General features: G+C 47.3%; 8 protein-coding genes across 8 annotated transcripts; 5 read left to right on the top strand and 3 right to left on the bottom strand.

Annotated features, from left to right (window-relative positions):
* The first annotated feature begins 104 nt into the window (after positions 1-104).
* On the top strand, positions 105-1,779 carry BDV27DRAFT_119706 (S-methyl-5-thioadenosine phosphorylase). The gene is made up of 3 exons (XM_032064927.1): positions 105-346; positions 406-915; positions 985-1,779. Exons 1-3 carry the CDS (start codon positions 175-177, stop codon positions 1,380-1,382), a joined length of 1,080 nt encoding a protein of 359 aa, XP_031933481.1. The 5' UTR covers positions 105-174; the 3' UTR covers positions 1,383-1,779.
* Positions 1,780-1,782: 3 nt separating this feature from the next.
* Positions 1,783-3,228, top strand: BDV27DRAFT_119707 (uncharacterized protein). Its single transcript, XM_032064928.1, has one exon. It carries the CDS (start codon positions 2,080-2,082, stop codon positions 2,986-2,988), a length of 909 nt encoding a protein of 302 aa, XP_031933482.1. The 5' UTR covers positions 1,783-2,079; the 3' UTR covers positions 2,989-3,228.
* Positions 3,229-4,464: 1,236 nt separating this feature from the next.
* On the top strand, positions 4,465-7,354 carry BDV27DRAFT_79404 (beta-glucosidase). Its single transcript, XM_032077616.1, has 3 exons — positions 4,465-5,333; positions 5,387-5,638; positions 5,692-7,354. The coding sequence occupies exons 1-3, from the start codon at positions 4,569-4,571 to the stop codon at positions 7,276-7,278; spliced, it is 2,604 nt and encodes an 867-aa protein (XP_031933483.1). The 5' UTR covers positions 4,465-4,568; the 3' UTR covers positions 7,279-7,354.
* Positions 7,355-8,575: 1,221 nt separating this feature from the next.
* On the top strand, positions 8,576-10,267 carry BDV27DRAFT_140574 (MDR family MFS transporter; the record flags this gene model as incomplete). Its single annotated transcript, XM_032069684.1, has 2 exons — positions 8,576-9,553; positions 9,608-10,267. 2 exons carry the CDS (start codon positions 8,576-8,578, stop codon positions 10,265-10,267), a joined length of 1,638 nt encoding a protein of 545 aa, XP_031933484.1.
* A 472-nt stretch (positions 10,268-10,739) lies between these two features.
* Positions 10,740-11,480, top strand: BDV27DRAFT_119710 (uncharacterized protein). Its single transcript, XM_032064929.1, has 2 exons — positions 10,740-10,937; positions 11,001-11,480. Exon 2 carries the CDS (start codon positions 11,038-11,040, stop codon positions 11,320-11,322), a length of 285 nt encoding a protein of 94 aa, XP_031933485.1. The 5' UTR covers positions 10,740-10,937; positions 11,001-11,037; the 3' UTR covers positions 11,323-11,480.
* A 4,378-nt stretch (positions 11,481-15,858) lies between these two features.
* On the bottom strand, positions 15,859-16,708 carry BDV27DRAFT_79415 (thioredoxin family protein). Its single transcript, XM_032077617.1, has 3 exons — positions 16,651-16,708; positions 16,521-16,596; positions 15,859-16,459 (listed from the first exon to the last, which is right to left on the bottom strand). Exons 1-3 carry the CDS (start codon positions 16,691-16,693, stop codon positions 16,165-16,167), a joined length of 414 nt encoding a protein of 137 aa, XP_031933486.1. The 5' UTR covers positions 16,694-16,708; the 3' UTR covers positions 15,859-16,164.
* A 1,822-nt stretch (positions 16,709-18,530) lies between these two features.
* Positions 18,531-21,147, bottom strand: BDV27DRAFT_119714 (Zn(II)2Cys6 transcription factor). Its single transcript, XM_032064930.1, has 8 exons — positions 21,017-21,147; positions 20,932-20,955; positions 20,765-20,877; positions 20,292-20,713; positions 19,925-20,220; positions 19,421-19,855; positions 19,116-19,354; positions 18,531-19,063 (listed from the first exon to the last, which is right to left on the bottom strand). Exons 1-8 carry the CDS (start codon positions 21,083-21,085, stop codon positions 18,631-18,633), a joined length of 2,031 nt encoding a protein of 676 aa, XP_031933487.1. The 5' UTR covers positions 21,086-21,147; the 3' UTR covers positions 18,531-18,630.
* A 350-nt stretch (positions 21,148-21,497) lies between these two features.
* On the bottom strand, positions 21,498-23,478 carry BDV27DRAFT_119716 (actin). The gene is made up of 6 exons (XM_032064931.1): positions 23,169-23,478; positions 23,037-23,067; positions 22,929-22,984; positions 22,833-22,863; positions 21,953-22,724; positions 21,498-21,852 (listed from the first exon to the last, which is right to left on the bottom strand). Exons 1-6 carry the CDS (start codon positions 23,173-23,175, stop codon positions 21,622-21,624), a joined length of 1,128 nt encoding a protein of 375 aa, XP_031933488.1. The 5' UTR covers positions 23,176-23,478; the 3' UTR covers positions 21,498-21,621.
* Between the last annotated feature and the right edge of the window lie 209 nt (positions 23,479-23,687).

Consider the following 23,687-nt stretch of genomic DNA (forward strand, 5'->3'; position numbering starts at 1 on the left):
CGCATGCTATTTGAACCTATGTATACGTTTAAACCCCCAGAGGATTTACAAGGGATAATACGAAACAATGTTTTCGTTTCTCTTTTCCAGAATGTATGATTGGTGCCTGACTGCCTAAGGAACCGCCCACGTGGGGAATCAGATAAGGCGTGATTGCCCAATCGGGGAGAGAAAATGACCCCGCCCTCAGAATTTATCGCCAAAGGAATTTCCAGGTTGCATTGGATGCCCTCATTCCCTCTACTTCGCCGTTCCCTCGCAACCCTCACAACTAAACCCCTTAGGAAAATCGAGTCTGCCAAGCAACTTGCCAAAAGAATGGGTTCTCTTCCTAACACTTACACGGGTTCGTTTCCCCTCATTCTGCGACATGAGCAACTGGTACTGACCCCATCGCTCCTATAGACCCTGTCCGTATTGCGGTCATCGGTGGAACTGGTCTTCGCGAACTGCCTGGTTTCACTCAGGTTGCTTCCTTGAACATCTCGACTCCCTGGGGCACTCCCTCCTCCCCGATCACCATCCTGCACCACAACTGCTCTCACAACAACCAGACCGTCGCTGTCGCTTTCCTCAGTCGTCACGGCCTGCACCATCAGATTGCCCCCCATGAGGTGCCTGCCCGCGCCAACATCGCTGCCCTGCGCTCTATTGGTGTCCGCACCATCATTGCCTTCTCGGCCGTCGGTAGCTTGCAAGAGGAGATCAAGCCCCGCGACTTCGTGATTCCAGACCAGGTCATTGACCGTACCAAGGGCATCCGGCCTTTCACATTCTTCGAGGGAGGTGTGGTTGCTCACGTTCCTTTCGGAGACCCCTTCGATGAGGGTGTTGCCAAGGTTGTGAGGGCTTGCGGCCACAGCCTCGAGGGCGAGGGTGTTGTGCTGCATGACCGCGGCACATTGGTGTGCATGGGTATGTAATTCGTCCAATCCGGTCGCTGCGACAAGTATCTGTATAATCAGTTACTGACTCTTCCCCCAGAGGGACCTCAATTCTCCACCCGTGCTGAGAGCAAGCTCTACCGCTCCTGGGGTGGCAGCGTCATCAACATGTCCTGTCTTCCTGAGGCGAAGCTGGCTCGTGAGGCCGAGATTGCCTACCAGATGATCTGCATGTCCACTGACTATGACTGCTGGCACGAAGCTACCGCAGATGTCACTGTGGAAATGGTCATGGGAAATATGAAGGCCAATGCGGAGAACGCTAAGCACTTCGTCACTGCCGTCCTCGATGAGCTCGCCTCTGACAAGAACTCGGAACTCGTTCAGGCCAAGCATGTGGAAGGCTCTGTCAAGTTTGGTCTCAGCACCGCCCAGCCTAACTGGAGCCCTGAAGCTAGAGAGAGGATGAACTGGCTTTTCCCTGGATACTTCAACTAATTCATTTACTATTAGAGAAGGTGCTTGAACATACCAACATACACATGTTTTCCTTGCGATAGATGTCTATAGTTGATTATGAACTTATGAATAAAGTCTGTGCCAATGATGCATTTTTCGTGATTGTTCTTAATCTGTTCTTCTTTATTTGTCATTGAATCGTGTTATCAGTTTCATTTTCCATTCCATCAGAGATTGGCGACGAGACAAACAAATATTCACTGAGCGTGAGTCCTGTCGCCGAGAACTCGTGCGCACAAGTTGATACAAAGAGGCTGATTATGTCGGCGCTGCCTGTGATAGGCAAGTATTCTTTAACACGTACACTTACTCCCATGAATTGTTTGTCCTCACCATCTGCCCCGTCAGTCACGACCATGGACTACATCATAGACCCCGAAGGAGATATGCTCCTGATCGTGGAGGAATGCTCGGGAAATCTTCATCTGGATTTGGTTCAGAAAGGTAATCGTCTCAGGCCGACTAAGGTTTGTTTAAGGAAACACTAATCTTGCTGTGTTGTATACTAGAATCTTCAACTCCAGCAGCTCTTCCCCTAGGACCTACTTTAGACGCGCAGGCAATCGATGAGCTGGCTCTGATCCCAACTCAGTCCCAGACCCCGTCTCGGCACGCTTTAGATAACGCTTCCTCCGCAGCTAATAGTGGCCAACCTGTCATCTTTGTCAAAACGGTGATGCTCAAGATTCGCGTGTCCTCAAAACACTTGACCCTTGCATCTTCCTACTTCCGCCAGAGGCTAGTCCCAGAGACGGCCGATCACAGGCCAGTCGAAAAAGATGTGGTCCCAGCATGCGTTGAAGATGTCGATGCCTTGCTTATCATGCTGGACATCATCCATGGTCAAACCAGGAAAGTGCCGCGTTTAATTAGCTTCAAAAAGTTGTTCATGATTGCGGTGCTTGTGGAGCACTATGAATGCGTCGAAGCAATGGAAGCGTTTGCTGAAGTGTGGACCGAGAACCTCAAGGGCGAAATCCCTCTAGTGTATTCAGAGGACTTGGTCAAGTGGATCGGTATTGCTTGGATCTTTCGACTGGAGAGTCTGTTCCAAAAGACTACTCGTACTGCAATCCGCAGATGCACCGGGCCAATCTCCGCCATGGACGTTCCAATTCCGCTTGCGTTAATCGGTGAGTGGTTATCATATACCCCCTTGTCTAATGTCCATTTAGTGCCATCGATAGATGCTAATGATATTGCTGAACCAGAGGAGATCGAGTATTCCCGGCAGAGCACCGTCGATGATATAGTCGACCGCCTTTTCAGGCGAATCAACTGGGAGCTAATGCCCGACACCAACCTCTATTGCTGCGGCGACTGTGACGCAATGATCCTCGGAGCCCTCGTGCGCCAGCTGAAGATTCATGAGCTCTACCCACTGCCATTGCCTCCTTTCCGAGGGATCAGTGTAGATTTCTTGCTGCAAACATTGACCACATTGCCCGAGCCCCGTTGCTATGAGCTGGTTCATTCTATCTGCGGGAAGTTGTCCAAGTGTCACCTTATGCCGAAGGCGAAGGACTTGGTGGAGAAAGTGGACAAAGAGGTAACAGGTCTAGTGCTCAGAAACGCTCACTTCTGACCGGCATACAGCCAGCCCATGACGTGAGATCCTTTCTATCTGTGGGTCGTGGAGGCAGGGCCCAAGGTACGGGAGGAAAACTTTTGATAAATCATTGGTAGTAGAGAGGGTTAGGATTTGGTCTGAGAAGACGACATGTCTATCATAGGGCATTTGGGATGGTATGGATCTTCACGATCGGTTAATACTGGAATTACTGGTTTATGATGTTACCCTTGCATGTTGAATAGCTAGTTGGCCGGTGACAGACAATGCAGTGTTTTAATCTGAGCAGTCCTTGATGGCTTCGGGACCCATTTTGACCCGCTGATGGCACGATTGATATCAGTGGCCAAGACGGCCGGACGTCAACGCCACCCAGCTTGGCTGGAAATATTCCGTTTACAATAATCATAACACTAGCCTATATGAGAAATTGACAAGGTACAATCCAGAGAATAAAGGCCGCTGATAGGTGGAATCAATCCCTCAGCGAATTCGGAGCTGTTGGATATCTCCTTTTCCAGTTTCCCGTCCAACAAACATCATTGTCGGACTAGAGATACCTTTCTAGGATTAGATCCCGAGACATTACTTGCAGCCTAATTATTTTGAGACTTGTCGATTTCGGAACTAATGTTGCTTTGATTTCCAATATTCCCTTTCGAGCGTTGACATAGGCCATAGACCACAACCTTGCGGTCGGTGCGACACAGCGTGGCTGGATAGGGCTATTGAAGATCACCCCTTTGATCAGCCACATGAAATTCCAGAGAGATTGAGACAAAGAGAAGCGAATTCAACCTGTTCGAGGGGAAAACACGGAAATGACCTCTCCGAAGAGAAATGGAACAGAAAATGTCACTTCCCCTGACGATCGAAGGATCCATATCCAGTGATCGACAGGTACTCTTGCTATTCATGGCCCTATGTGGTTCGACTAGCACACTAACATTTAACCGACTTGATCACCCCCTCCCCGGGTTTATTTATGTGGGTTATGAAGCCTTACCACCTTAATTAGCCAGTTTATGTCGTCTGACCGGTCTTATACTTTCCCAATATGCGGGGCATGTGCAAGTTGGACTTGAGCCGGACGATGGGCTGCGAAGATCACTCCCTGTTACGGTTGCATATCATTTACCGAATGGGCAAAAAGACTGGCAGCTAATCCAAACGGCCCAAAGCGTCTCCCCCGCCACAGGTTCAGGTTTCTGCAGTGTTTACGGATTCGTTGCCGGATTGGACTAGTCTTGACAACCACTAGCTCTGGAGTCCAGTCATGTTGGCATCTAACTCGATAGTTCTTCAGCGCCTGGTAAAGATTAACATGGAGGAGCCAATAGATGCCCTTGGCACGCGAGCGCGCGGGCTGCGCGCCGCATTCCGGCATTATTTCCACCCTGGCTTAGCTTGTGCTGTGACCAGTGTGCAGCACACTGTCCATGGTGGATGATACCTGCAGCCTTAAATCACGATCCCATGACCGAGCACCCTGCGTTGCGGCCTTCCGACGTATTCCTATAAAGATTCGCTCCCCCCTCTCTAGCTTAATGACGCCTTATCGCTAGTCGGCTTTTCTTGGCCTCTAGTTCTCTACCATGACTGCCTTCCCGGCCTATTTGGCTCTTTTGTCTTACTTGGTCCCGGGGGCTCTGTCCGCCCCCGGGGCAGAGACTCTGACATCACGAGCCTCTGCAGAAGCTTACTCCCCTCCATATTACCCGGCTCCGAATGGAGGATGGGTATCCGAATGGGCCAGTGCCTACGAGAAGGCACACCGGGTTGTAAGTAATATGACCTTGGCCGAAAAGGTGAATCTCACAAGCGGCACGGGTATCTACATGGGTCCTTGTGCCGGCCAGACTGGCAGTGCTCCCCGGTTCGGGATCCCCAATCTGTGCCTTCACGATTCTCCCCTCGGAGTCCGCAATTCGGATCATAATACGGCATTCCCGGCTGGCATCACGGTAGGGGCCACATTTGACAAGGACTTGATGTATGAACGCGGAGTCGGTCTTGGTGAAGAGGCGCGAGGAAAGGGTATCAACGTTCTTTTGGGGCCGTCGGTGGGCCCGATCGGGCGGAAGCCCCGGGGAGGTCGCAATTGGGAGTCGTTCGGAGCAGATCCCAGTTTACAGGCCTTTGGGGGCTCGTTGACCATTAAAGGAATGCAAAGCACGGGTGCCATCGCGTCGCTCAAGCATCTTATCGGAAACGAACAGGAGCAGCATCGCATGAGCAGTGTTATCACTCAGGGCTATTCGTCGAATATCGATGATAGGACTATGCATGAGTTGTACCTGTGGCCATTTGCGGAAAGTGTAAGGGCTGGTGCTGGTTCGGTCATGATTGCGTATAACGATGTAAGCTAGTCTCCGCACCTTAACCTCGGACTGATTGTCTAAGTGGATTGTAGGTCAACAAATCTGCCTGCAGCCAGAATAGCAAGCTCATCAATGGAATCCTCAAAGATGAGCTGGGCTTCCAGGGTTTTGTTGTTACCGACTGGTTGGCTCACATTGGAGGAGTTTCATCAGCGTTGGCTGGTCTGGACATGAGCATGCCGGGTGACGGGGCTATCCCACTCCTGGGCACGAGTTATTGGGCGTGGGAGCTGTCGCGCTCCGTGCTTAATGGCTCAGTCCCGGTCGAGCGTCTGAATGACATGGTAGGCACGCTGGCGCTACCCGTTTGGTCTTTGCCTAACGTGAAGAATTATAGGTCACGCGAATCGTCGCAACATGGTACAAAATGGGACAGGACAAAGACTATCCGCTACCAAACTTCTCATCAAACACCGAGGACGAGACTGGACCGTTGTATCCCGGCGCCTTATTCTCCCCAAGTGGCGTTGTCAATCAGTACGTCAATGTCCAGGGCAACCACAATATCACAGCCCGGGCCGTCGCCAGAGACGCAATTACGCTGTTAAAGAATGACGATAATGTGCTACCTCTGAAACGGAATGACACCTTGAAGATCTTTGGCACCGATGCTGGGACCAATTCGGACGGGATCAACTCGTGCACTGATAAAGGCTGCAACAAAGGCGTACTGACCATGGGCTGGGGAAGCGGAACATCCAGACTCCCGTATCTCATCACGCCGCAAGAAGCGATAGCCAATATCTCATCCAATGCCGAATTCCACATCACGGACACGTTTCCTTTGGGTGTCTCTGCAGGTCCCGATGACATTGCAATCGTTTTCATCAACTCGGACTCCGGCGAGAACTACATCACCGTCGATGGCAATCCAGGAGACCGTACGCTGGCCGGGCTGCACGCATGGCACAACGGTGACAACCTTGTCAAAGCCGCTGCAGAGAAATTTTCAAACGTCGTCGTTGTGGTGCATACCGTGGGACCTATCCTGATGGAAGAATGGATCGACCTCGACTCCGTCAAAGCGGTGCTCGTCGCTCACCTACCGGGACAGGAGGCAGGCTGGTCATTAACCGATATCCTCTTCGGGGACTATAGCCCGAGCGGCCATTTACCTTACACCATCCCTCGCAGTGAATCAGACTATCCGGAGAGCGTCGGACTCATCGCTCAGCCATTCGGCCAAATCCAAGACGACTACACTGAGGGCCTCTATATCGATTACCGACACTTCCTGAAAGCAAACATTACTCCTCGATACCCATTCGGACATGGCCTCTCCTACACCAAGTTCAACTTTTCCGAACCCAACCTATCCGCCATCAAACCCCTGGACACAGCCTACCCCGCCGCGCGACCCCCCAAAGGCTCCACACCCACATACCCCAACACCAAGCCCGCCGCGTCAGAAGTCGCCTGGCCCAAGAACTTCAACCGCATCTGGCGCTACCTCTACCCCTACCTAGACAACCCGGAAGGTGCAGCCGCCAACTCATCAAAGACATACCCCTACCCAGACGGCTACACCACGGAGCCCAAGCCCGCCCCTCGTGCCGGTGGAGCAGAAGGAGGCAACCCAGCCTTGTGGGACGTGGCCTTTTCGGTACAGGTCAAAGTCACGAACACCGGTTCTCGGGGTGGCCGTGCCGTTGCCCAGCTGTATGTGGAATTGCCCAGTAGTTTGGGACTGGATACGCCGGCTCGACAGCTACGGCAGTTCGAGAAGACCAAGATCCTGGCTGCGGGGGAGAGTGAGGTCCTTACGTTGGATATTACGCGCAAGGATCTTAGTGTTTGGGATGTTGTTGTTCAGGACTGGAAGGCGCCTGTCAAAGGGGAGGGAGTTAAGATCTGGGTTGGGGAGAGCGTTGCGGATTTGCGGGTTGGGTGTGTGGTTGGGGAAGGGTGTTCTACTTTGGAGTAGGTTGGGTTGGTTTGTATATTTGTGGTTCAGGCTGGCGTTTGTCGTTTTTGAACTTTACATGTCAGCATTATATACTGGTAGTAATATTATTTTGCATATATCACTAAGACTTGGATGTTCTCAGGAGTTGAATCAGATATCATGCTTGTATACACAATTCAGTGCACATATTCAGACGGATAGTATATTTAGAGAACATTGTGTATACAGAATAAACGAGCACCATCAAAGAAGGAATGCTGAGATAAGTAAATCAGGATATAAACAAACGGAAATACGAGACAAAGGTAGGATTCAGATATGTTAACAAGAGAAGCTCATATCATATATGGTCAGCTGTACCCGAACGAAGGTGATCACCGTTTGTCTATTTTCATGCTACTGTATATGTAATTTATCAGATAATATCTAATACATTGACGAGCGTTGGTTCATTCTCTATGACCTACTACCGGTGGCTCCTCTCGACATTGCTGCTCCGAGAAGAATACGCGGGAATATTACCCACTCAGCACGGGTCAAGTGCCAGTGGATATCTTAGAGTTCGAGCCGAGCCGTGAGACTTCAATAAGATGTGGATGTTGGCTTGTAAGAGATCGACTGTATCGGTAAGTTCCAGTCCGAACAACTAGGTTGTGAGATATGAGTGGTCTAATTGTTTAATATCGGCATGACCTACTTTTTCATTTACCTACTGGTTATTTAACTCGAGTATTCTAAATCACTCTGTCTTCTCATTTGCTTTGTCGCTTATAATTTTTACTAGTCGGGGTGACATCGAAGGAGTCGAATAAGCTCTTGTGGGGTGACAACAAAAAAAGAAAAAAGAAATGAAATGACAGGAAACTATACCATCCATGGCCTAGTGTGGATCTTCCAGCGGGAGACGGACTGAACCTTAAGGGTTTTCACCAATCATTGCATCCAAATCATCCTGAGTGAACATGACTCATGTCTTGGCTGCATCCACAGTGGATTTCGTCCACTCTTGTGATTGGGGGCCTGAATACAGGTATCTTGAGGTTCATACAATATTTATATCATCAGTATGCCACAACTATCTGGATGCTTTCTGAGAAGTATTATCCCGCTCGACAAGTCAAAGCCGCGACTTTGTCAAGGCCTCTCCTTGGTTTCCCTATAGAAGGGAACTTGTCAACCGACGACTGATATCGGAAGTCGTTCTATCACCCTGTCTTCCTTCGATTCCCCGGATAAGTCTGCACATATGGTGCCCGCAATCATGAAAACGTTCTTCACCTCAAAAGGCAAACCGCTAGGGAAACCAACCTTCGACATGGCTCCTGACGAATCTCAACTAGAGAAGGAGGAGTCCCATTCGACTGGAACGCTCAGAGACTTACAGAACGGCGACAAGCAAGAAGACGAGCCTCAATACCCCGGCCCATTCACGCTAATAATCATCGTCCTAAGCTTGAACCTTGCCATGTTCCTCGTGGGACTCGACAACACCATCATTTCGAGCGCCATCCCAAAGATTACCGACCAATTTCACGCTCTCGGCGACGTGGGCTGGTATGCCAGCGCTTACCTCCTCACAAACTGCGCCTTCCAATTGATATGGGGGAAACTATTCACTTTTTACGTGATCAAATGGGTCTACCTCACGGCGTTGTTTATCTTTGAACTGGGGTCTCTGATCTGCGCCGTGGCCCCGAGCTCGACGGCGCTGATTGTCGGCCGTGCCATTGCAGGCATCGGCGGCGGTGGTGTTGGTAACGGTTCCTTCCTGCTCATCGCCCACTGTGTGCCTCCACGCCGACGTCCGGCGTTCATCGGCATGATGGGTTCCATGTATGGCATTGCGTCCATCGCGGGTCCTCTGATGGGTGGTGCATTCACGGACAATATTTCCTGGAGATGGTGTTTCTACATTAACCTGCCTCTCGGCGTGCTTCCCGCTATCATCATTACCTTTTTCATCGCCCCGTTCCGCGGAAGCAAGAAAGGCGAGGTTGGTTTCCTGAACCAGCTCAAGCAGATGGATCTTCCAGGAACCGTATGTCTTTTGCCCGGTGTCATTTGCCTGCTGCTCGCGCTTCAGTGGGGCGGCTCTGTCTACCCCTGGAAGAATGGCCGCATCGTCGCTCTGTTTGTGCTTGCCGGTCTTCTCTTCATTGCATTCATTGTCATTCAGTGTATCAGTGGAGATCGTGCGACAGTGCCAGGCCGTGTCTTCAGCAACCGGAACGTCTGGGGATCTGCTCTATTTGGTTCCTGTGTGACCGCCGGCTTCTTCCTCTTACTATACTATGTAAGCTCCACAGAAATCAACCAAAGACACGAACTCTACTAACCCCAACCCAAGATCCCAATCTGGCTTCAAGCCGTTAAAGGCGCCAGCGCCATCAAGTCGGGGATCATGAATCTCCCCATGCTCCTAGGCAGCGTCATCTTCTCCCTACTAGGCGGCGCCCTCACCTCCATAATCGGCTACTACATGCCCTTCGCCTACCTCACCGTGATCCTCATGTCCATCGGCAGCGGCCTCCTCTCCACCCTGCAAGTGGACTCCGGCCACGCCCAATGGATCGGCTACCAATTCCTCGTCGGCGCCGGAGTGGGCAGCGGCCTACAGACGGCATTTGCCGCGCCCCAATGTGTCCTACCCCTCGAAGACATCTCAATCGGCACCGCCGTCGTCATCTTCACGGAGAACCTGTCCGCCGCTGTCTTCGTCTCGGTAGCCCAAAACGTGTTCTCGAATCAGCTGAGAACTAACCTCGCCACGTACGTGCCTGAGGCTGACGCGAGTGCTATCTTGTCTGGTGGCGCTACCGATATCAAGAATCTTGTGCCGCAAGACCTCTATCAGGGTGTTTTGTTCGCCTATAACAAGGCTCTGGATCAGACGTTTTATGTTGGGGTTGCTCTGTCTTGTTGTGCGGTTCTGGGTGTTTTGGGTATGCAGTGGATATCGGTGAAGAAGCAGAAGAAGAAGAAGAAGGATGATATATCGTCTGAGTAGATTTAGATCGGCACTTACTCTTGGTTTAGTGCTTAATTAGACATTCATGAATTGATGCCCTGTTTCATGCCAATCATCTTCCTATTAATGTTCTGCATAAGATAAAAGTCTAGATCAGCTTCACTATTATTGACATGTAACTGAAGATGATAAAACCATACTAAGGATATACGGAGTACAAACCAATGCAAAAAGCTCGCCAGAATTAACCAACCTCACAGTCCACATCCCCCGCCAGATCTATCACAAGAAGTACATCTTGTATGAGAATAGCATGACGAAGACGGAAGTCGGACCAAATAAGGCCCTCCCGGATAAGATTATATACGCAGTGGCGCCGGCCCGGCGAAGCTATCCTCGTTAGGGTTTCCCTTGATTGACTCATCCTCGGAGCCGTCGTATAGAACCATTTTATTCTGTTTCCTTTCTATTTCTCGGAATGGTTTCCCTCCTCTAGTCTGATGGATTCCTGTCTATATTATATAGTCATCACGTTTGGATATATTATCAACACTTAAATAACTAGGAACAGGGTTGACATCAATCAGAAACGGTCTATTCGAGTATCAGTTTACGTACTCCCATACTCAGCACCTCATACTCAAAATCACAAAAATAAAAAAACCATCAAAACCCCAAATCCAAACTCCAGAATATAACCAGAATCAGAGTAACAGTCCACCATTCACCTCAAGGTAAAGTCCACAAACATACAAACTAACAAATCCACCAGACGCACCAGAATTATCAACCCAACAAGAGAACAAACAATGGCCCCCAACCCAGGCCAAACCCTATCCTCTAAATCATCTGAACCATCAACTCCTCCCAATACCTCAAACCCCGATACCTCACCCCCGAGAACCCAATACCAGATCAACAAGAAACACTACACCTCTAAACGCTCCTACAGCCAGAGACGGCTAGATCAGATCGCCAGAGTGCAGGCCGAGCTGCAGCAGGCCAAGGATGAGTGTGAAGCGTTGGAAATGTATGTTTATCAGCTGGAAGAGGAGAGGGAATGGTTGAGGTATATTCTTCGGGGGGAGGGGTAGTGTTCTTTTGTATTTCCAAGGTATAATTATAGGGGTTTATTAGGATGTTGTGTGCTATGCTTCTGTGAAAGGGGGATATATGCTTTGCTTCGCTGTGTATGTTATAGATGGATGGTGGAAGATACCAGTTAGTGATGAAGAGTAAAGAGGTATATTTGTAAGAGGGAATCCTATCAGCTGTGGTAAAGAACATAGAATATTGATCCATTCACCCTTAAGATATACCTCCTCCGCCACCAAAGAACTATTCTCAGGTTGTTATCAGTCATCTAACAACTTGAACCTGAAGCGTAATCCCCGTCCTGACCAACAAGGCATGACACACAGTTAGGAATTAGTCAGAACTATCACTAGGATTGGCTAATGACTCAAGTTAGATGTTAATATGTGCTGTCGTAATTAAGAGGGCCGACGGACCATATAAAAGACTCTCAAGTAAACAAGGAAAAACAACTTTATTGCGTCTGTCTCGCCAAACTCAACCGTCCCCCGGCCCATAAATCATACCTCGATATCCCTGTCATTCGGGAAGTACTCGTATCTCAACATGATTTTCGATAAGCCAGGGTAAGAAAAATCACAAAATTCCAAATTCCAGATAACAAGAAGCAAACACTGCATGCATGATATATGCAAAAGGTCACTCTCCCACCCGGGGTGCACGCTACGCACTCGGTTCGTCAAAACGCTGAAGCCACGGCCCCTGTAGTAAAAAGAAGGTCTGAAGAGACTATCGATTGTGGAGCGCAAGACGTAGATAGTGTTCTTGTTATTGGTTTGTTGGCCTTCTTCAAATTTGTCTTAAGCGTGGCTTGATTTGAAGATTGCTACGCTTAGAGCCACGCTGAGCGTTAAATATAGTGCGATGTCCTTCCATGACATTATAAGGTTTTTATCCTCGTAGGCCTTCATGATCTTGGTTGATTGCTTGAGCATTTTGAGTGGTTTGGGGTAATTGGTACCGAAAGCTGCGCTGATTCTTTTAACACTTAATGGAGATAAAAAAAATAATATCTGATAATCTTGCACTGGTCTCCTCTCCCTATATACCTGTGTTGTTGACTTGCCACTCGGTGATGGTCGAATCTTATCTCAGTTTCTTTCTGGATCTTCAAAAGGTCGGGGAGCACAGACATGCAGGGATGCGACGGTGAAACTGTAAGCCAGGCCAATGATTTTCCCTCATGGTAGACCCTATTGTAATACAGGGTCATGGTCGTCAGTGAACTTCATTATTTGAAATACTCGTTTGAAGGATATCGGGATGAGAGTTGGTCAGTGTAGGGCTTGTTATGGAGTTGAGTAACGCCTCAGTAAGAACAGGGTTGGCTGTGGTACTGGTCACTCGAGTCAGGCCTTGCTGCAGGCTATTGGCCGAGAAATAACTAGAATAATAAGGGAGAAGGTTATATATACATCTAGCGAACCACAGTCAAGGTACAATCAAAGAAGAATAAATGACAGAATCCGTGTTACTCATAGCTGTAAGGAGTGCCCTAAAATAACGTCGGTTCAAGGTCAGGGTTCCAATGTTGAAGTTTTAAGTACATGGCCCCATTCGTAACTTACCTACAATCATTTAAAGCTAAAGGGAATCAGGTACATATGAGGAATCGGAAGACATTCCCATGTTCCATCACTGACACAATCAACACCAAAGACCGTAAGGGTTCCATATACTTTGTAAACAGCACGGCAAGCCTTATCCTCAGAAAGGTCGGATCCAGGCAGATAGTAAATGGTGGCGCTAAATGAAAAGAGTGGGTGGATTGTGATCATCGACGATCTATTCCTAAGTGACGGTAGATTGCTTGTTGATATAACTAGTCTCTCATGTTACATGCATTCTTCCTGATATCCAAGGAATACCAACAATTTCTCACAGCCTGTGGAGTAATTCCTGACGAGAGAATCAGATATACCAACAACTTAGCCCTAGTTATTATGAAGGGGTCCTGACATTGCACAAACAGAAACAGGGGTTATCAAAAGCACTATCTTTAGTAACAAGTTTACACAGATTTATACTGCGTACCCTTTGTTGTGTGCTTTTGGATTTAGGGTATTGAAGCCATTGAATTTATCACTGACACACCATAAACCTACTACACGTAAATAACTTCAGTGCATAACATGCAAATCTTAGACGACCAATGATAAGGGCTTATCATATCTATGTACAAAGTCATAGACAATTTCAGAGGGCATCAAATAAGATTAATTGAAATGTTACATTCGCGTCAATGCGGAAGTAGCAACTAATTCAACAATAGGAAATGATCACCTAGTACTCCGAGGTATCGAGAGATAGACAATGGTATTACCACACCACAAACTGGTATTTACTTGTTTATAACATGGTGTCATTTCAGATGAGCCAATGTGAGCCAGTATGAGCCTGAGTGATCTAGCATGAGCTAGCATGAGCTAACATGAGCCACTATGAGCCATCATGAGTTATCTCCCCGAAGACCCTCACATCTTGTGAGGAGATGATTGGCGCAACACTAGAGACTTAGACAACTCGGGCATAGTTTGAGACAAACTTGCAGTAGTGGAGAAGCAGCCGAACGGTACAATTTAGTAACTCCCACTAGCGTTCCCCGCACAGTAGCAGTCTCTAGGACTTAGACAGTGAGCTGCGTATGCATATCTACATTAATCAAATTTAGGATAAACATGTGAAGTAGTTGTTCGAATAGCTGGTGGAGGGATACTACTCAGCGATTCACTGGTGTTTTGTTGTATATCTACGCAACAGAAGCAGGGGCCCTACGTTGTATTAGAGTATTGTACATATGCATATATTCCTTAAAGTGTATAGAAGAATAGCACCTATCATGTGTCCTTGACTCCTTAGCCATTCTGTTTTAAAAATATGATATTCGAGTATCATTCTGCGACCACATAACCAGTAGATTCCAGGTGCGTGCGCCTCATCATCTACTGATAACTGGCCTTATTTTGGCTTGGGATCATGTTCCAACAAAGAAGGGCTTAATAGCCCGCGTCACTTAATTACAATACTCTAGAGCCTCGTGGGGAATGGTCATTCCGGCCTCCAAGTTGGGATCCACCTGATAGGTCATACTGCGTAATACAATCATCGGTGTGATAGCTGGTAGCCGGCGAGTATACAGATATCTCGTGAGACCTGTTTCTTTCCTTGTCTTGGCCGGGGTATAAAAGAAAGGGATTTACTGCTACAGACTGGTTCTCTCTTACAATCCTCTCTCATCATTCGCATCATTCTCAGAGACCGTCGGGAAGAACAGCGGCGCCTGTTCGGCTTAAGATCCAGCTGGTAAGTCAGTTAATGCCTACTTATTGCCTTCTGCCCTCCATACCATGATTAGACACTATTTTGCCGATGTGAATGTCATCTATCAGAGATAATGATCACACTATCCTTTGCTTTGGAAGAGCGACATCGTCTGAGATTATCATCAAATCTTGCTGGATTCTGTGTATTCGTGACTGTTGAGTCTCGGTGCTAACGTTTTGAGTCCTGACTAGGTTCGACGCTGGCTCACGCTCTCATAGTTTCTACATCCCACAATGAATCAATATGTTTGTCCCCAAATTGCATTTTAAGTAAATGGCTGTTGATTCTAGATACCCCTTATGATATATTACGAAGATAGAGGTTGGGCGTTTCTGACTCGAGAGGGGAACTTCTAGAGGTAGAGCACATGCCAATCAAGCCCTGACCAGGAGCGAAGGAGACGGCGGGGACCTCCAGCAGACTGAAGTTAGACAAGCATTTCACTCCAATATACAGCAATTAAATGAACAGGCTGTACAATACTCCAAAGGGGCCATAGTTGATGTAACACAATATGCAGTTCCATGTTCAAGTGGTGCTGGGGTGTTCATTCACTAAGGCAGTTACGTTAACTTGAGAGAGAGGGTTTTGTACGGACTGATTTCTTTTCGTACTTCTTTTTGCTTGGGTTCTGGGTTGACAGTTTACATATCTGGATATGCTAGTAATGACTTTTTATGAAGCGGATGTCTTCCTGTCTTGCTCAGAACCTGAAGATCACCGTGATCTCTTTGATGGGCTTTTACTCTACGTTAGTCTTGTCATTCCTACTACCGTTATTCTTTCCTTAGTTTACTTCCTCTTTAGCGGACGTGGTGAAAAGTCTGACCACGCTCGGGTTTCATAAGATAGATTTTATATTGTGACCTTCGAATGAACAGGGATGGTTTGAAGAATAATCATATCTTAATTGAAAATGTTTGTTATAACACTCTAAGAATATATAAGGGTCGTGCTCGAATCAGTGGGGTTTCAACACAAATATACTGGGCCTAATGTGCGGGATATACAACTCTCAACTATGCTAGTGTCGAAGAGCGCTAGGAACATTTTCGCGGACGATATGCTAATGCCAAATACTCTGTGGAAATATCTAACAAGAAAAAAAATGAAAAAAAAAAAATTCAGAAAAACATACAACAGGAGGGATTCGCTGGTGGTCACCCACCCAACTACTAACCTCCCGGCGTGTGGCTTAAGTACGGCTGAGCGGACGGGAAGCCCTGTTCTCCACACCCTATGGTCGTATGTACTGGATTGTCTTGGGGAGTGGCATTTATTGTGCAGTCAAAGATAAAACGGCGCAAAGAGGTATGCCGACATTTATAAAGAAAAACACATACAGATAATATGGGGTAACATGCATGCCAAACATGACCGAACGGGTATCTTTGCAGTTCTCGATGGCGCTGGGCTCTATATGGTACATTGGTGTATTAACCATTTGTAATAATTGCGATTTCCTCCGGCACAAGATGTGCTTTATCAGTCAACGCTGTCATCTCCCAATGTAGCATCTATGCCGTGATCTCCTTGATTCTATCCTCCAGGGCCTTCATGTTCGCACCCACGATCGGCTCTCCATAGGGTTTGCCATCCTTGAACACAACAAACGTCGGCATGGCTCTCACGTTCATCTCTTGTGCGACCTGACGGTTCTTATCGACGTCCACCTGGAGGAAGCGCACGTTGGTGTAGGTTTCGCTGAGCTTTCCGACGACGGGGGCGACAGCCTTGCAGGGACCGCACCAGGTCGCGAAGAAGTCGATGACGACGGGACCGGAGGAGGTGAGGGCCTTGAAGATGACAGGGCTAGAGAGATGGGGGTTAGTGATTGAGAATTAATGGACATAGCATGAGGGGCGTCTCGTACTTGTCAACCTCGACGACTTTTCCGTGGGACATGGTGGCAGCGGGGTCAGAGGCACGACTCTTGAGGATGCGGAAAACTAAACTGGTCAGCCAAATCTAAGTCAAAATAGCATATCAAAGTGTGGTCATACAGATATAGATGGCTGCGAGGATAAGAATGTGTTTCAGCTCCATTTTTGTGAAAGTTCACACAACTGTATTGGTGGAGGACGAAGTGAGGTTCCCGTCAATCACTTCCGATTGGCGTTTTCGCCCGTAGGGATCCACGTGTCACGCTAGATCCAATACGGAAATTGACACACCGGTCACCGGTCATTCCATGTCTTCACAGTCAGTCCCTTGAACCTGACTGAATTAGGGTAAACCTCCGCAGGGAAGCTAACAGTACTATTGAATGCTAAAGCTCAAAAAATAGAATATATCTCTCAGCTCTTCAAATGTATGCAGTCTACCTACCACAGTATCTCCAGGCATAGCACTGATAATAGGTTTTCTCCCCTCAGAATATAAAGGTCCTCTAGGATTGAGATATGATCCGGTGTATGGTAAAGATTCCCTGAGTCTACTAGCAGTAATATCTGCTTGTAACTTAGTAAAGATCAATTGCAACAGAAAATGTCCCGTGTGACACAGCAAGAATAGAGACTTGTTGGGAGAAATCTTCTCAAATACCAACGTCTTTCTGTACATCTTCTTGGCGGTTGAGTCGACGGCATGACTTTATTGAAGAAGGGTTACATCCAAAAAAGCTGCTCCAGAAACCTTTCAATGTGGAGCAACTACAACTGCAACTCAAACTGTCAGTAAATGTTTTCTCCATTCAGTGGTGACATATGTCTGTGGTGTGGACCCATTCGTACCGCTCAGATGTATTTCTATATATGATTTAATGATATCTATCCAAAACGGTAAAAGCCAAGGTCTAAGATAACTAGTAGAGTTCAATATATTAGATATATTTTCAATAGTTTATACGTAGATTTCAATATCCTGAAACTCGCTTTTGCTGTGCAGGGTTGATTAAAGATATATAATCCACTGAACAGAACGTTTCTTTGATGTATGGAATCCTGGGGTTTGAACAAGAACGCTGCCAGCTGTGTTATATTTTCTTCCACAATTTAATTGAAATCACTCACCAATATGAAAGTCCTTCCTCTCCTTTTCATGATGGCTGTAGCATCATTAGCCGTCCCACTTTCACAACACGAGACAGAGGTTGGTGAAGTAGGGAATGATCTCTCAGAGATCTATGGGACAGAGATCGATAAGAGACAGAACGTGGGAGACAACAAAGGCGAGGACAGCGACGAATATGGTTTTGTTGACAGGTGCCCAGACGGGATGGTTGAAGTTGGCTTGCCGTCGGAAAACAGCTGCATTATAGTATGCAAAAGGGAAACAACCGACCTTGTTGTCCCCGTTCCTCTGAATAGAACTACCTGTCGAATTAACGTAAGTTTCTAAATCGATAATGCGTTGGAATGTGAAACAGATATATTTGCATAGCTTTCCTGGTTTTCGCTTAGAGGTATATGCCGAATAGGTATTTGCTCCTTACTGCAATGGCCCTTGTGTTGTCACGCATGTCCAGGACACAATGGGTGGAAACGAGGAGAGAAGACACTAGGAGTCCGGAAACCTCTACCCACAATCGACTATTATGCAGGGACTTGAAAGTTGTATCACCTTCCCTGTTGAGCTTTGACACATCATATCAGGTTTTGATCTAGAAGTAAATTAGATAGTTTCTCATGTGAGCTCGAAAGATATGCATTATCCCCCCTTGCGGAATTGCAACGTAATTGCAGCTGACTCGTCACATCAACACAGTATGGGCTATGACAATGTAACAATTTTCCATTTCCATTAGATATTTACTTTTGTACTATGCATAGAGCGAATTATCGCCCAGCCCAGTGGCTCATAAAGCCAATCTTTATCTAGAAAAGGAAATTCCGGGCATATATATCAGAGTACTTATTGTTTGCTTACACGAAAGTAGGTTCGGCCCGAGGTAAGGGGGTGTCATTTTATCCACAGGTTTAAGTTATTTGAAAGTGGATAATACACATGAAACAGAAAAAGCAATGCGAATGTCACCTGAATGGCTATATTCCCCCTATATTATTCCCGAATAAATTCATCCCAGCAGGCAGTCCAGTTGCCCAAGAGTCAAAGATCGCACCCATATCGTGATCCGCTAAGTAAGGGACATGTTCTGACGTATCCGCTCCGAAAAGACCCTGCAGGCAATCAGGTTCAAAGATCGATATCGGACCTGCATCGGTCGCGAAGTGTAGACTGTCCTCTAGCTGGTTGTAGGCCCCCACGCATGATTGCCTTGTTTCAACCAGGCCCTTGGCAATCTGCAAGAAGGTGGAACAGATTTGATACAGACGCTCTGAGCTAGGTGATACATATCGGATGTGCTGCAGACTGTCAACTACCTCGTAAAGAAGTTGGATGTCGTCCGAGCTGGTCGCTGCGATGGCGTGCAGAAATATGACGATGAAAGGCGTGAAAGAAGAAAATAGCAGAACCCTGTGGATGTTAGCTATACTCCTCACGATAATGGATCTTGCGGGGAGCAGACCAATTGGCATAATCGGCCTTGGAGTGGAAGCCAGAGGTCTGGAAGTTTCCGAAACAGCGTAGGTGGCTCTGTAGGCTAAGGCGCGCAACCCGAAAGCACTGTGAGCTGAGCTCGGCGCATGCAGCACCTGATGTAATCGGTGAGCGCAATAGCGATGTGAATGTCGAATAGTATAGTATATCCCAGCTATCTCTGCTTATTTTGAATATGTGATGGTTGTTTACTTTACTTGCATCGATCTAGAAGACGGAAAGGTTACTATCAGACAAGACCAATTCGTGGTCGGATATGATGTGCTTGCTCACCTCCTTGAACTCAGTGTACCATTGTTGAATGTCAGCTGCTAGTCCGTGTACTCGTTGCATTCGTTCCGGATGAGGATTCTTGGAGGCCTCTGCGGAATAGAGTTTGTCATATATTTCTCCTTGGATCTTGGCTAGTCGAATCCCCATGACAAAGGACTCATCCCACGGCCTGACCGCAGGATCTGTGGTGATGGCCGGGTACTGTGCATCAATATCGAAATCCTGCATGTTCGAAGCTCGCCCAAAGTACAACGACATATGCTTCTCAAAGACGTATGTAGTCCAAAATATTCGCCGCATATTCTCCGAATTTCCCATGTTATCACCGCGATACATTATTTCGCGATGGTACCCGAGCATCTGGCAGTGGCTAGCAGCTGCAGAGATGAAAGTAGAACATAGTAACGGCTTGGCTTCGTCCTGTGCCTTTATGAACTAGTCACAGTGGCATACGAGGCCAAGACGTCAGTCAGTGTTCAATGATGCTCATCAGTCGCAACTTACCCCCATAATCAGTGCGAATATACTTTCAAAACTAGGAATCGCCAAAACATCGTACGACTCGACCAAGGTATTGAAGTTTTGCTCACACATGGAAATATGCGCCTTGAGATCAAACTTTTGACACAAGGGGTTTCCCAAAATCGTAAATTCTTTCAAGAGGGTAAGAACGATTCCGTGCATGCCAGCTAGATGGCCCGTTGAAATTGGCTCTGTCGGGAAATAGACCCTCTGGCAAAGGCGCTCGACCAAGGTTCGATCATTTATCGCGTATGAACAAAGGAATATCGGACGATTAACTACAAATGTCAATCTGAGTAACTATATCCAATGAAGAACGATCCTATCATCTATCATCTAAGATACTTACCCTTTATCTCTTGTAGAATGGCAATGATAAGGTCGAGGGGTAATAAACGGTCCATCGTGGGCAAGGACCCTGCTGCAGGAGCTCGAGACATTCGATATTCTCTTGCAAAAGAGGATCTTGTTGGTGTCTGAAGTAATGTCTTCAGGTAGTCCAACGAGGACTTAAGATCTGAATATTCTCCGGCACCTTCCGAATTAGCTGTCTTCTGAGCGACATCGCTTGCTAGGAGAGACTGGCCGGTAAACGAAGAGATTCCCTCATACACACAAGTAGTGCCGGTCGGCTGCGGTACAGCTTCCTCACTAGCGGCCGGGACTTCATCGGGCACAGTATTTCTGCGATGCTCCGATATACTACGCTGAGTTTTCAACTGCTGTTCCAGCGAGCCAAGTCGCTCTTCTAGACATCTAATCTGTTCCTGCCTGACACACAATTAGTATCTAGTTCCCAACTGTCTATCAACTCAACCCTACAGATCTCGCTCCGGTCTAGGACGAGTTTCCGACCTAGGTCTAGGAGTGGTCTGTTCGCAGGTGATGCCGGACAAACGGCAATTCGAACAAGGGACGGAGCGATCACAGCGAACCTCAATTCCTTCTCGTTAGCTTCGGGGTTTTGGGACGGGTTCGGACGTCAATACCTTGCGTATCTTACACCCTTCACACTGCAAATCCGTTAGCTACGTTGCGTTACTCGGTACTATTTTCCGGGTTCATAGATCATACTGCACGAGGGATCACGGAAAGTCGGTGCCGTCTGGCTCGGATCGTCTCTTTCCTCTCTGGCCCAGCCATTGGTACGCTGGTGAAAAGTTCTTTACCGAACGATGGAGACGGAAGAGGGAGAATGGAGGACGAGGAGAAAGAAGTCGATACATCCGGTCCTCCTCGGATGCCCGGGCCCGCGGCTTCCGGCTTTCCACTAGTATCCGCGTTGTCGATTGGTTGGAGATCCAGGGCATCCGCAATTCAACATAGTATGACTACTTACTAGTATGGAGGCCAGTTCCCAAGGCCAATGTAGTGCAGATAATTCATTTATTTGATTCTTTTCTAGTTTTGGGCTGTATCTGTAACGGACCTAGTGTTTGGGAACGAATATCTCGTTGCCAAGACTGCGACCGCTTCCCTGTCTACGCCAGGCAACTGCAATAGTTTGTATAGAATGTCGTACGTACTCTTCTTTTTTATTGTTCTTGTACATCATTAAATTTCCATATCTACTTGATATGAATGAACGCATTACATTGACCTATTGTTGACGCAACTATCGTTGATATGGACTCGATTCCCCCTAGCCTCCCATGCCACAATAACCATCGTATAGCTACCTAGAAACATTTACGATGCACAATAGAAGGACCGCTCTCGTCATACTCCTGTTTCGTAATCCACATTTGCTGGAAAGTCGAGAGCGAAGTAAGAATCGAGCCACCGATCCAAACCGAGTACTTCCTTTCCGGCGAAGCAATGGTCTTGATTTTCATCGACGAAGGAGACAGGTTCACAAGCTCTTTATGCAAACGGTCTGCAATTCCCGGATAAAGAGTAGTACCGCCAGACTAGATAATAAGGAATGTTTAGTTGCAAGTATTATTTTACTTCACTTTAAGGAAGCAGAAGGAGAAGAACAGGGAGGGGTAAAAGGTAGGAGACACATACCATGACGATATTACCATACAACTCCTTGCGCACATCGACATCGCATTTCTGAATCGAGTTAAATATAGTCTCATGAATACCGCCTTGCTCAATACCAAGCAAGCTTGGCTGAAACAAAGCTTCGGGTGCCCGGAAGCGCTCATTGCCGATCGTGATCACTTGTCCATCCGGCAGCTCGTAGGATTTCTCGATACTGGAACTCTGAGCGGCGGTTTGGAGCTCCTGTTCAAAGTCAAGCGCTACATAACAGAGTTTCTCTTTGATATCGCGCACTATCTCGTGCTCGGCAGATGTGGTGAAGCTATGGCCGCGCTCTGCTAAGATCCTCGCCAAGTAGTCTGTCAAGTCACGGCCAGCCAAGTCCATGCGAGCGATGGCGTGTGGCATAGAGAAACCTTCGTAGATCGGAACCACATGCGTGACACCATCTCCGGAATCGAGGACAATACCAGTAGTGCGGCCAGAGGCATACAGAGACAACACAGCCTGGATAGAGACATAGAAGGCTGGCACATTGAAGGTTTCAAACATGATCTGAGTCATCTTTTCCCGGTTAGATTTAGGATTGATGGGAGCCTCTGTCAGCAGAACGGGGTGTTCTTCGGGTGCCACACGGAGCTCGTTAAAATAGGTGTGATGCCATATTTTTTCCATGTCATCCCAGTTGTTAACGATGCCGTGCTCAATCGGGTAATGGAGCGAAAGGACACCCCGTTTAGACTGTGCTTCATCTCCGACGTAAGAGTCTTTTTGGCCCATGCCAAGCATAATTCTACGAAATGTTTTAGCAGCTTGACTAGACCTGAAGTGGTAGACGACCGGGGATAAGGTAATGTCAGGGTAGTTATGTTTGTTTGACAAAGAAAAAGGGGTGGATTACCCATGGTGACGGGGACGACCAGTAAGGGAAGCTACGGAACATCGTCAGTTCTTATACATGCAATGAGCTCCTTCAGAGAAGAAAGAATTGACTCACGAAAAACGGCCCGGGGAGCATCATCGCCAGCAAAGCCAGCTTTGCACATTCCGGAACTGAATGATTGTTTTAGCATTTATAATCAACTGCCAGGAATGATCGTCATACCCATTATCAATAACAACGGCAGCAACTTCGTCTGTAAACTCATAAACTATATTAGCAATCTGTGACTTGTATGGAAGTTCAAAAGGTATGTATGCCCAAGGCTACGAGAAGGAAGCTAGTAGGGAATATTACCATCCATAATGATAGTCAAAGCAGATTAGCGAGCTTCGAATACAGAGAGAGTGGAGTATACCAGCGATAGTTAAATTGTGAGATCGCGTAGCAGTACTATAAGAACTTGATCGCAAACGAGTGCGATAACATACGATGTACTTATAGATAAAATAACATACTTGCCTAAACGGTTTACTTTAGGCAGCTCAAATATTGTTCATTACCCCATGAACTCGAAAGCTAGGTGAATTTGAAAACATAACAACATTTTCAGGCAGCAGAACCTCGGTGAAGTTGATTGCGCGTCGCAATCAGGGGGAGTTAGAGCTCATGATTCAATCATTATACCTCTCGGCATCCCGGATTGCGCGGCCCCGGGAATCCGCCAAGCAAATCAACGCAATCTTTCCTTAGGCATTCATTTTTCTATAGAATACAGCAGCCTAGCTAGAACAAATATAAAGTGAAAAATCAATGTCGGCTTGACTGAATTAAATTCAGGCTCTTTAGCAGATTCTAGTCCATCTCAGTTTCTAG

The sequence above is a fragment of the Aspergillus caelatus genome (assembly GCF_009193585.1).
Source record: "Aspergillus caelatus strain CBS 763.97 unplaced genomic scaffold BDV27scaffold_4, whole genome shotgun sequence".
Taxonomy (NCBI): domain Eukaryota; kingdom Fungi; phylum Ascomycota; class Eurotiomycetes; order Eurotiales; family Aspergillaceae; genus Aspergillus; species Aspergillus caelatus.